General features: G+C 43.4%; 1 protein-coding gene across 1 annotated transcript; it reads right to left on the bottom strand.

Moving 5' to 3' along the window:
- Positions 1-9,973: 9,973 nt before the first annotated feature.
- On the bottom strand, positions 9,974-12,122 carry LOC106814556. Its single transcript, XM_014818880.1, has 4 exons — positions 12,034-12,122; positions 11,828-11,890; positions 10,797-11,134; positions 9,974-10,332 (listed from the first exon to the last, which is right to left on the bottom strand). The coding sequence occupies exons 2-4, from the start codon at positions 11,873-11,875 to the stop codon at positions 10,236-10,238; spliced, it is 483 nt and encodes a 160-aa protein (XP_014674366.1). The 5' UTR covers positions 11,876-11,890; positions 12,034-12,122; the 3' UTR covers positions 9,974-10,235.
- Positions 12,123-12,520: the final 398 nt, after the last annotated feature.

Raw genomic sequence — 12,520 nt, 5'->3', positions numbered from 1 at the left:
GACAACCTCTACTACAGACAACCTCTACTACAGACAACCTCTACTACAGACAACCTCTACTACAGACAACTTCTACTACAGCCAACCTCTACTACAGACAACCTCTACTACATACAACCTCTACTACAGACAATCTTTACTACAGATAACCTCTACTACAGACAACCTCTATTACAGACAATCTCGACTAAAGACAATCTCTTCTACAGACAACCTCTACTATCGACAACCTCTACTATCGACAACTCCTACCGACGACAGCTTTCAGAAGAGACAGTCAATCGGTGTAATGTCCCTACAATGACACCGCGAGTTCTTGGTATTACCTCGCCATCAACTGATTATGGATACTCGACTATTTACGGTCGGCACTGCCATTCGGCGGGCACCTGTATAAATGGAATAGGCACAATGGAGCGAAATTCAATTTTAATGCACGTTAAAGTTTTTGCCGCGCAGGCAATTCTGTTTAATATCCCATTTTCACACAAAACGCGGCTTGCGCGAGCAGCGGAAAGCCAGCAACGTCGTCCGAACCGTGGAAGAAGCAGCGTGAGCATTGCTCGCAAAATAACAGATAAACTCAACCGTCACGCGCTTCATGCGTTACTGCATTTTTTTGCCAGGAGTTGCGCCGGCAATGTCTATTAGTAGTTTATACCTACATTGCGTTTTGGCGGAGAGATGCGTAATGAGTTTCCTTGGATCGGTTGGAGTTTACGGATATTGACTGAAAATTGATTAGGATGTAGATACAATAATGTAACCTAACAGAAAAGGGTTGGGTCACATCCATACTCTGTTGGGTTATATTACTGTATCCAGGTAGGATGGGGAGCTAGGGTGGTTATATCTTGGATGTGGTGAGGGGGTTGTGCAATGGATAGGATGGGATGTATTGGGGGTGGTTATAGGATAGACTTATGGCGTGGGTGGTGATTGTTTCTTGGATAAAGTAGCGTGTTGGGGTGATTGTACCTTGGATAAGGTAGCGTGTTGGTGTGATTGTAGCTTGAATAAGGTAGCGTGTTGGTGTGATTGTAGCTTGAATAAGGTAGCGTGTTGGTGTGATTGTAGCTTGAATAAGGTAGCGTGTTGGTGTGATTGTGGCTTGGATAAGATGATGTGTAAGGGGTGGTTGAAAACAACCTTAGCGTCCGCATTAGCGATGTAGGCTGTGCATGCATGCGTCATGACCTGTTCATGACGTCATGATGAAAACTAACTGTTGTTGTATGTATATGCTATATCAATATTAAAAATTTTAGCACACTTAATCGTGTGAATTCTAATAGTTAATAAATACGAAACACACTTCGTCCTTAGGATCAACCTTCAAGGTCGTAGTATATATATGCACGCGCGCGCGCGCCCGTGTGTGTGTGTGTCCTCAATACGGACGCTCCGGCGATTAATTCAGTAATCAGACCTCATGATAATTGACCAGACCGCACGCAGCACGCAAGCGAGGCGGTGGCATTATTATTCTAATTGGAAAGCAAAAATGTCACAAAAATTGACGTAGTGTGACGATTTCAGTCGGACAGGCGAGCCGCCAACATCCGGGCTGTTGCTGTTGCCGTGGTGATCCGACGCGCGCCCTGGTGGCGATGCGGTCGTGGTGGGAATTTAGAAATGTACGCGAATAACATTTATTCGCGAATTCCCAGGAACAGTTGCTGTTCAGAAATGTGCCAGTCCAATGGCGTCGAGAGAGAGAGAGAGAGAGAGAGAGAGAGAGAGCGAGAAAGCGAGAGAGGGAGAGAGCGATTGAGAGAGACAGAAAGAGGGGGAGGGAGGGCGGTATAGAAAGAGGGGAGGGGGAGCGCGCGTGGGGGATTTCTAGACTGCCACACGCATAGACACAGACACAAGCACATGCGCAGACACCCACACACAGTTACAAAACAGCAGCACAGTTCAACACACACACACACACACACACACACACACACACACTACACACGACTACTACGTACTATACTATATATATATATATATATACACTACACTACACACACACACACACACACACACACACACACACACACACACACACACACACACACACACACACACACACACACACACACATACATACACACACACACACACACGACGACGACGACGACGACGACGACAACGACAACGACAGTGGCGGTGGCAGCAGCAGCAGTGCTAGGTTAAAATTCACAACAGTGAATAAGTTTCCAACTTTTTAAGTCCTATTTAAACGCTGTTTTCCAATTTAATAGATAAGATAAATACATCATATACTTTATACACTCGTCCAATAATTAGGATTACAACGGCTGCATGCACTTTCTGATAAATCGACGCAGTCAATTCGTTTGTCATGTGTTTTCGATGTTAAAACAAACTGACTTGTTCTCGGCTCGCCTGAGGCGATTCAGTTATCACGTGCTGACTCAGCGGTCTCGTGAGTGACATTCTTGGTATTAAAGGCGATGCTGGTTTCGTGATGGCTTGCATGGAATACACGTTTATCGTTCATACACGTTTATTTCGTGATATTACGTTTCATTCGTAGGCTGAGCAAATTTCTAAGGGGGGCAAAATTTCATGACTCAACTGTGTAATGATGAGCGACGGGCGCAGCTCTTGAACGTCCATAGTGTGGTGGAGGTGGGTCTGAGACAAGGCTTTCACGGATAAGTGACCAAAAAATAACGTTAAGGTTATTTACGATTATAACCCCCCCCCCACACACACACACACACACACACACAGGCTACGGCCGGCTGCCGGCGGCCGGCGGGGGACAGGCTGGTATGTCGAGAAAGTGAAAGATACCGCTCCGTTAGAATGTGAGGGGCGCTACAGAGTGCATGGCACTTCCGCACCAAATCGTTATAGCCCTCGTAGTTCGTGACCAGCTTATGCATGGTCACCTAAAGGTAGTCAACAACAACAAACGACATTGCAGTAGATAACCTTACCTTTTTTAACGCTTTTTTAACGTTACTAACTTTAAAGTTTTTTTAACGTTACTAACTTTAACGTTTTTTTAACGTTACTACCTTTAACGTTTATAAACGTTACTAACTTTAACGTTTTTTTAGCGTTACTAACTTTAACGTTTCTTTCTTTCTTCGTCGTGCTGTCGTCTCGTCTGCTAATCTGCTTGGGTCGTATCGACATATACCTCTTCATCCTCAGCAGCAGGTGGTGGAAGGAGCTATATATAGGTCGACGACCTATCCACTCACTATAACCTTTATCGAATAAAAAGTTAATTGACTATAAAAATCGTCAAGAATAAACCAGATCTTGGCCTATATCTGAAGAGCCGATTTGCTGTGCGCTATCAAGAAAGTTTTTTGAAGAGCTTGGGTAGCCGCTCAAATGTGCATATTCCTCATGCCCTCGAGCGAAATATTATCTTTTATTCTCCCGACTGTCGCGTGAATACGAATAGTTATGCAGCAGTAGTAGCGTGATATGCAAACGCCCTTACCAATACTTCACACCGTACAAGTACTCGTGACCATAGTGTTTTCTTGCTAATTTATCTTCATCTTCGCTTTATTAGCTGTGATATAACTTGCTAACCTAATCAAATGCTAATTTCAGTCAGAGTTCTAGTGACTCAGGAGGTGGAGACGGAACGAAGAGAAGGAGAAGAGAAGGAGAATGGAAAGGAAAAGAGACGGAAAATATATCGAGGTAGTTGTGGCGTAGGAGCGTACAACAACATCGCGAACGCATCACGTTCTCTGTTAGAAATTGCTAGGATACTGCCAACATAGATGTTTCCCCAATGTCTGGGGTTCAAGCAGGATTTATACACATCAAAAATATCAATGCAAATACTGTTATCGCGTAAATCGCATATCTAAACCAAGTAGGTGTAGGATCTGTTTCCGTCATTATGTCTTGCCTCCCCCCCCCCCCCGGTATGTACACACACACATAATTATAGAGGTAATCTTTAATGCGGTCTTGGTGAACAGGTTTTGATGTACGCGACCTGAATTACTTATCAAAATGCCATGAGAGAGGTTCGTAGCGGTCGTGCTTTAAGCATAAAAGCAGGCCTGTGTTACCGAATTTATGTCATATAGCGCTCGCACGCGTTTCAATGTCGAATGTAGTTATGTTTACCATGTGTGAAAATTCTGCATAGTTACGATTATAACCATCGCGATATCTTTCAACAAAAAAGAAACAAGTAACAGCTAATCAGTTAAAAGATGTAAACATGCACAGTATTTATTTAATTCATAATAAATATGGTTAATAATTGTGATATATATACATGCCACAGTTTTCATTAAAAATGCATTATTTATACATAGCAAAGAGAATTTCGGATTAAATGTTCAACACAATTTTGTTTGGATGTTTATTTTTTTTTAAAGCCGCACTATGCGCATCCAAACGCTAATTTCTCCAGTACTAGACTAGCAAATACTTCGTGTCATGCATAATCACACTACCTTATGACAAAATTAACTCTAGTTCCTCCCATTTTACTGCGCGTTTGCTTAAAACCCACAAGAAAGAGGTAAGAAAACTGGCATTCTGGCGCTAACGCCGACTTGTTTGCCAAACAATTTAGCCTCGAAGCGGTTCGGTGACGTCACATGTTTTTATCTTTGCTACACTCGTACCGCTGTACCGCAGCACCTTGCGTTGCCTTGCCGCTGCTTGGCAGGGCAACGCGAAAATGTCAACAACATCGGAGAATTTGAACAACATTGGAGGTATTTTCAAATGCCTTTTATAAGACAACGCGCAGTGAAATGGGAGGAACTCGAGTTTATTTTGTCATAAGGTAGTGTGATTAGGCATGACACGAAGTATTTGCTAGTCTAGTACTGGAGAAATTAGCGTTTGGATGCGCATAGTGCGGCTTTAAACAATGAGTGGAAAAACCAGTTTCAATATCTATCCGGTGAGCAAATACCCGAGCTCTTTGAGGCGTGAGCAGTAATGACCTCCAGTAAAATTTCTCATCGTAATGGATTTTGTTTCTGGTAACCTTCACACGTTAACTTGACACAAATCACACACGGAAGACAATCCTCATGGGCCACATACTTGCGTAATATTTTCTTTTTTATACAATTTAGCACGGGGTCATTCATGAAGTTTTCACAATAGAGCCTCACGAGGATACTGCTGCCCTGGCCAACGTTTACCGTTACAACTCGAGGCGATTAATGGTGTTAACATTGAAAATATATTATGCAACGCTACTTAATAAAGGTCTAGCATCACAACAGATGTTTTCTTCCATAATGCCCTCTAAAATCTCGCTCAGTGAATGACGATTGAAATGCTCGTGAAATATTTGTCGACATCACAAACACTGCGATCATACGATATAAAACATCTATATGTTATTATGTACGGATGAGTTGTAACATATATTGGCACATAAGGCGCCATATGAGCGCAAAACTACCAATTATTATTTATTACGTAAGACAGTATACACAACATTTAAGAAATGAATTACTTCCGTGTTTGTGGTAGATCGTGAAACAAATGAATACATTTTGAGCTGCGTGGCGTTTGATGGCGGTATATATATTATTACGACGATAATATACGACAATAACAAATTATAACGACAATACTTTCGCCTGTGGCAATTCTTAACAAGATGAAATAATTGATTAGATGATTTGATGAGATTATTATCACACAACTCTGTTTATATCACCTTTGCGGTATATGGCGATAGATTAGGACTATGGTGATGGTGGCCAGGGTCTTAGGCATGTGGGGGGCAAGGGCAGCTGCCCCCTAGATTTTGGAGCAAAATTACAAAATAAGCTTAGCTAATAATCGTAAATAGCCCTAACCTGATTTTTGTGGTCACTTATCCGTGAAAGCCTTAATGTCTCAGACCCACCCCCTACCACACTATGGACGTTGATCAAGGGCTGCGCCCGTCGCTCATCATTACACAGTTGAGTCATAAAATCTTGCCCCTCCCCCCTAGAAATTTGCTGCGCCTACGGCGGTACACCCTTGCGGTATATGGCGATAGATTTTATGGCGATGGTAGGGCACCGTGCATTATCACGCAAATCTGTTTATATCATCCTTGCGGTATATGACGATAAATTTGGACTATGGTGTTGGTGTCGTTGTTGTCGCACAGTATAGAATGATGGGATTATAACCAGATCCGCCGCCTCCCTTGCCGCCACGGCCACCATGACCATATCCGCCGCCTCCCTTGCCGCCACGACCACCATAACCATATCCGCCGCCTCCGTGGCCGCCACGGCCACCATGACTATATCCGCCGCCTCCGTTGCCGCCACGGCCACCATAACCATATCCGCCGCCTCCATGACCGCCACGGCCACCATAACCATATCCGCGCCCCTCGGCGTGCCACCATGGCCGCCAATAACCATATCTGCCGCCATCGCATGGCCCCAACGGCCGCCGTCACCATACTCCGCCGCCTCATGACCGCCACGGCCACCATAACCATATCCGCCGCCTCCATGGCGCCACGGCCGCCATAACCATATCCGCCGGCCTCCATGGCCGCCCACGGTCGCCATAACCATATCCGCCGCCTCCATGGCCCCCACGGCCGCCATAACCATATCCGCCGCCTCCATGGCCCCCACGGCCGCCATCACCAATATCCGCCGCCTTCCATGGCCCCACGGCCGCCATCACACATATCCCGCCGCCTCCATGGCCCGCACGGCCGCGCCATCACACCATATCCCGCGCGCTCTCGCATGTGCCCCCACGGCCGCCATCACCATATCCGCCGCCTCCATGTCCGCCACGGCCACCATAACCATATCCGCCGCCTCCATGGCCTCCACGGCCGCCGCCTCCATGGCCGCCACGGCCGCCGCCTCCACGGCGGCCACGGCCGCCATAACCATTTCCGCCGCCTCCGTGGCCACCAAAGCCCCCATTATTTTTATATGCAGAAGAACTACTTGGTCTGTAAAAACAAAAAAAGAAGAGTGTTTGCAAACCGTGTTCTCATCAGTGATTAAGGAGCGAAATTGTACCTAGCATATTACTAGACCTGGCAGAGCTAATCAGCATGGCTGGGTTGGTAATGAAGATGGGCAATATATTTACTCAACTGCTATACACTTTTTAAATCCGCGGCGCTTCCGGCGAGAGATGTTTTTTGTTTATAAGTTAATAAATTTTGAGATATGAGAATCAGTATATAGACGAAATTTCACTGTCATAGGCATACAGCCGTGTTAGGTAAAATTGAACAATAGCCAGTTATAGATGACGCGGAATAAAACCCTATTAATCGTCTCATATCGAAATAGAAACAACATAACCGCATAACAACAGCAAAGCTTACGCGTATGGAAGGTTGAAACCGGTGGGGAACTTGGCACTTCCAGGATTCCCGTTGAAAGGCGAGCCCTTCTGGTTGTGGTATCGGTTCAGGACGCTATAGCGTTGTTGGGATCCGTTCCCGTATAGCGGAGAAAACACGCACACCTGCACGACGGTGGCATCCCGGTTGGGGAAGCCATGTTGTCCTGGACTGTTGTTCAGTGGTGAGCCCTTCAAGGGGTGATACCTGTTTAATGGAGTAAACGAGGGTCCGATGCTGTTGCCATAGCCCTTATTGGATTGTGCCACTGAGGAACTTCCACAGGCAACCTGTTTGCAAAAGTAAATCAAAGAAATTGATGCAGAAATGTCACATATATAGAACATGTGGTTGTTTCTCACTCTGAGATCGAGGTAATGTATTTGGCTTAAGTTTCAGAAGATGTGATTAAATTGACTACGACACGAATTTTCTATGGTGTATATTTATAAAAAAAATTGTTGCCATTTTGTTACATTAAAAGTACGTACTAATGTATCGTCAACTCAACTAGTTAAAAATCCAAAAAACCTGGACGATTTGATATTATGATCCTGACATTAATTGCTTGCTATGGGCTATGTATGAGTCACGAGTGTATGTTTACATCGAACAATATAGTAAAATAGGAAGTATAATGCAGAAATTTAACCATAAAATGTGAACAGAATTACTTATATTTTGTGAATGAGTGGAAATGTGTTTATTACTTTTACTATATACGGTGACGTAATCGCTTTAAATGAAAAAATGAGAAAATAATTAAATTAATTTTTTTCAACACTTATCGAAGTTAAGATACAAGGGAAATTTAAAAGGTAATAGCTTTATCTGTAGTTAAAGCCGAAATTATAGTCTGTCGTTTATAGTTCCGGTTACGTTATTGAATCCTGAGCATCGCTTGGATAAATACATACGACATAACCAAGAACATGCATGCTGAGGATTTAAGCGGCATAATGAAGCTAGGCGAAGCACTTGCATTAAGAGATGTGAGAAACAGGTCGTGACTGCTTTCCAGCTCGCAACATCTCCAGCGGTAGATATCTTCCGCGTGAATATACGCGTGTCCGCCATGAAAATTACTGATCATTTCAGTGAACGTCATATGCCTATATAGAAAATGTAATCTACGGTTAAACTTACTAGAACCACGAGTATCCGCACACCGACACGAAAGTACTGCATCTCTGATGTAACTTTGGTTTTCTGAAATACATGTCAATTATATATATATATATATATATATATATATTATATATATATATATATATATATATATATATATTATATATATATATATATATATATATATATATATATAGATAGATAGATAGAGAGAGAGGGAGAGAGAGGGGAGAGAGATACAGTCAATTGAATAAAGGGGATGGTGGCATAATAAATCTGATGTTTTATCAGTACAGACTCGAATAATTTACAGTAGTCCGAATATAAACATAATTTAATTAATTAAGTGATGTATATTTATAGCAAAGAATTCAATTTTTGACTATTCTGACTTGATCATAATCACGTAACTGTGAGTGTTCTGTTATCTAGACCGGTTGGTCGAAAGTTTAGTCCTTTAATTGGAATAAATATACATCACCTAATTCAATCTTGCTTTATATATACTATATATATATGAAACAGGAGCTCGATTTGTAATAGAATAACTCATCATAAAGGTGTACGAATAATTTTTTAATCTTACAAACTCGTTATTAAATTTAAAATAAAGGTGAGCGCTAACCACAATCGTGTCGTCGCAATACTAACCTGTGATAGTGAAACGACGAGGCGATGCGCTATTCTCTATGAATACCGTGCACTCTGCAATGCGTTATGTCACACGGACGCACGTGCATGCGGCAGCAGAAGGCTGAACACCGAAACTATAACCTTTATCGCCGTCTAGTCGGCCACAATTGTCGATGCCGTTTAATGATTAAATAAGAACGGAACAGTGCTATATATATGGGAGCGTTTCATCCAGGTAATGCAAACAGTTTAGGCGTGGCTAGGTGCTTGTTCAGGTTACTGTGCAAACAAAATGATGAACGCATTGTGTTGTGCGCGCGGAGAGAGATGCTCTCACGCACGATCATCTAATTAGATAGGGGTCACGCCCTCGCTGAGCTCTGATGTCAAGGACGACCCATTACAGGAAGGCACGTTGTATTTTCATAGCTTATTTGCATATGACGGTAAGTCGGGGGGGCATGTCCCGCTCACGAGCGCGTACCTGTTCGTGCCATTTGCTAAACACGAATTACGAAGACGATAGATGTAAGTTGCGTCACTTGCGCGTGGGAACTAAAAACCGTTAATGGCAGGCAAGTATAGAACATTTCTCTTCTTTCATTGGTATACTATTGTGAACAGTATGTCAAAATGATTGATGTGTATTTATACCACCAGCTTAATTACGAACGTACGCATACATATAAAAGTCCGAACTCTATATAATTGAAGTGATACTATCCTTCATTTTACAACACAAGTACAGATTATAGAAATGTTATCCTTGCCATTTAAGAATTTCAAAAACTCAGACACGCACACACACACAGACACGCGCGCGCGCGCACGTAACCCCTCCCTCCCCCCACACACGCACGCACGCACGCACGCACGCACGCACGCACACACACGCGCACGCACGCACACACGCACGCGCGCGCGCACCAGCACGAAACTATAACGCTCACAACAAAACTAAATTAATTAGACATTTTAAAGTTGAATTATTGGATATATAGATAGCAGATGTCGATTTTAATCAATATATCTTTCAATCTATTCTAAGCGTAGGATTGTCAATCATATTTAATAATAAATTTGGCTTCTATCGGTACAACGCGCGCTGAGTGCTCGCTTCCTACGGAGCAGGAGTAGTGGCACAGTAGAGGATCATGGGATTGTATCCACCGCGATGGCCGCCTCCGTATCCGCTTGAGTAGGACAATCCAGATGGCCTAGAAATCAACTTGGCATATGATATGTGTCATGTTCGTAGAGAACTTGCTACAGGCCCAGATTAATTTAAACGAGTAGTAGTCAGTGGCGGATCCAAGGGGGGCGCAAGAGGCCCCCACCCTCTATTTTTGTTTGCCGCTATTCGGCACGCGATGCGTGCGCAGCGGCGCTATCACAAAATCCGCACCCCCTAAAATAAAATCCTGGCTACGCGGTTGCGCCCCTATCTCAAAATCCTGGCTCCGCCACTGGTAGTAGTGTAGCAGTAACGAATAGAGTTCTAGGTCTATCAATATAGATTCTGCCAAAATAAAGAAACGGCGTGATATATGTATAACATGTCGGCTACCACTGATATCAAAACCACCGAGAGGTATTAGTCTTAGGCCAGTCATTCAAAGTACTTTCAGACTATGGCCTGAGACGGCAGATGGCGGAGTGAATCGATCAAGGTCTTACTTACGCGTATGGAAGAGAAAATCCAGTGGGGAATGCGTGATCGCCCGGGTTTCCGTTGAACGGCGATCCGTGTGTGCCATGGTAACGGTTCAGCACGCTGAACGGCTGATAGCCCGAGCCGTACAAAGGTGTGAACACGCACACCTGCTGAACGGTGGCGGCCCTATCTGGGTAGCCGTGATCGCCGGGGTTGTTATTCAGCGGCGAGCGCTTGAGAGGGTGGTATCGGTTGAGAGGCGTGTAACTCGGGCCGCGACGTGACGAGTGACCGTATCCCATGGAAGCGTAACTCGTGCGATGGCGAGAGCGGGAGCGTGCTCCGATCAACACGGCCGCGATGCCCTATACGGTGCAAAGGCGAGCAAATTTTACACTGAAGTGGAGATTCGCATCGGTCGTAGTATCAATATTAAACATCGTTCATCAAATTTTTTCCTGATTCACTTTTTGATACAAAATGGTCCAACATACGCAGAAACTGAAACACTTCAAACAGGTCCTAGCTGTCCTATTATAAGAAAGTTTTATAATAAACTATAAACAGTTTTAATAATATAACAATTAGGTGCCACAAAGCGATATATACTCACCTGAGATCTGATGTTGGAGTAGGTAAGGACGTATAGTTGACAAGAGTAGGGGGAGATCTAGGAAGCAGAGGAAAGATCTAGGAATCTATCTAGTATCTATGAATCTAGGAAGGATCTAGGAGTAGGAGGAGATGGAATGTATCTTATATTGAACATGTAACTATACTTCTGTGCACACGATTATGACAATCAAAGTTGTCGCGTTATAGTATAAAACACATCTGCATTGCATAAACAGGATATGTGCTGGGTGCTATGATATATACCGAATATCATCACAACACGTCAAGCCGTTTAGACTTGTGTCCGTGTCGTTGACGGACAAGAGACAGATGAAGGAAAACCATTGCTATTCTACAAGTTTAATCTCTCTGTGTCAGATGAGCAAAAATGTCTTACATTCGTTGTAACAGTTAAAAAATGTAATATATGGACAACCACTTACTAATAGTATGAGTAGCCTGGTCAGGTGTTTAGTCTTACATTGCAACATAATTCACAGCGCACTCTGAAAAATTTTAGTCAACAAACAGTTAACAATACATTTTAACGTTAAGTATCTATTAAGTACTATTAAGTACTATTAAGTATTTAGCTCTATTAAGTATTAAATCACATTAAATATTGAGGTTTCCAATCCTGCATACATACCTTCAACTACTCTATACGGTCAGTTGGTAAGGTGGGTTCCCTCCTACGTCCTTGTGTACCAACGATACATTTCCTCAGGGACGGACCCTTTATATAGTAACTGCATTGGCCTTGGTGAATATAAATCCAAACAAGAGCTATCGCTTCAAAATCAGAATAAATTGTGCCACCAGCACATAAACCCAAAGCCGGAGTACCGGCCATTATCATCATGAGTAAATGATCAATTGACCTAATGATCAATGGTCAATAGCATAGCCCTCATTGGCTAACCCGCTTCGATATTGGTGCATTTGATAGCTCGTCCCGGGGTGTTACCATTGTTAGAACTGGCCTGCCTTATACCAGGAAAGTAGAATGACAAAGGCAATATAGGTGTTACTTTCCTGCAGACGCGAATCTGCTTGGTTTTTATGCAGACGGTGTCTGTCCGTGTCAATGATGTTCGTACGTTAGAGCATGAACGTTAGCGCATTTCCCTGACATA

This window comes from Priapulus caudatus, unplaced genomic scaffold (assembly GCF_000485595.1).
Source record: "Priapulus caudatus unplaced genomic scaffold, Priapulus_caudatus-5.0.1 Scaffold944, whole genome shotgun sequence".
Taxonomy (NCBI): Eukaryota; Metazoa; Priapulida; class Priapulimorpha; order Priapulimorphida; family Priapulidae; genus Priapulus; species Priapulus caudatus.
This window is presented reverse-complemented; position numbering and strand designations above follow the sequence as displayed.

What these genes read in the sequence shown, in the direction of transcription:
- LOC106814556 (XM_014818880.1), bottom strand. Translation starts at nt 11,875, where the DNA reads ATGTTGCAATGTAAGACTAAACACCTGACCAGGCTACTCATACTATTA. An exon ending in CCAGGCTACTCATACTATTA is followed by an intron (nt 11,135 to 11,827) that starts GTAAGTGGTTGT and finishes TGCACCGTATAG; the next exon opens with GGCATCGCGGCCGTGTTGAT. An exon ending in GGATTTTCTCTTCCATACGC is followed by an intron (nt 10,333 to 10,796) that starts GTAAGTAAGACC and finishes GTTGATTTCTAG; the next exon opens with GCCATCTGGATTGTCCTACT.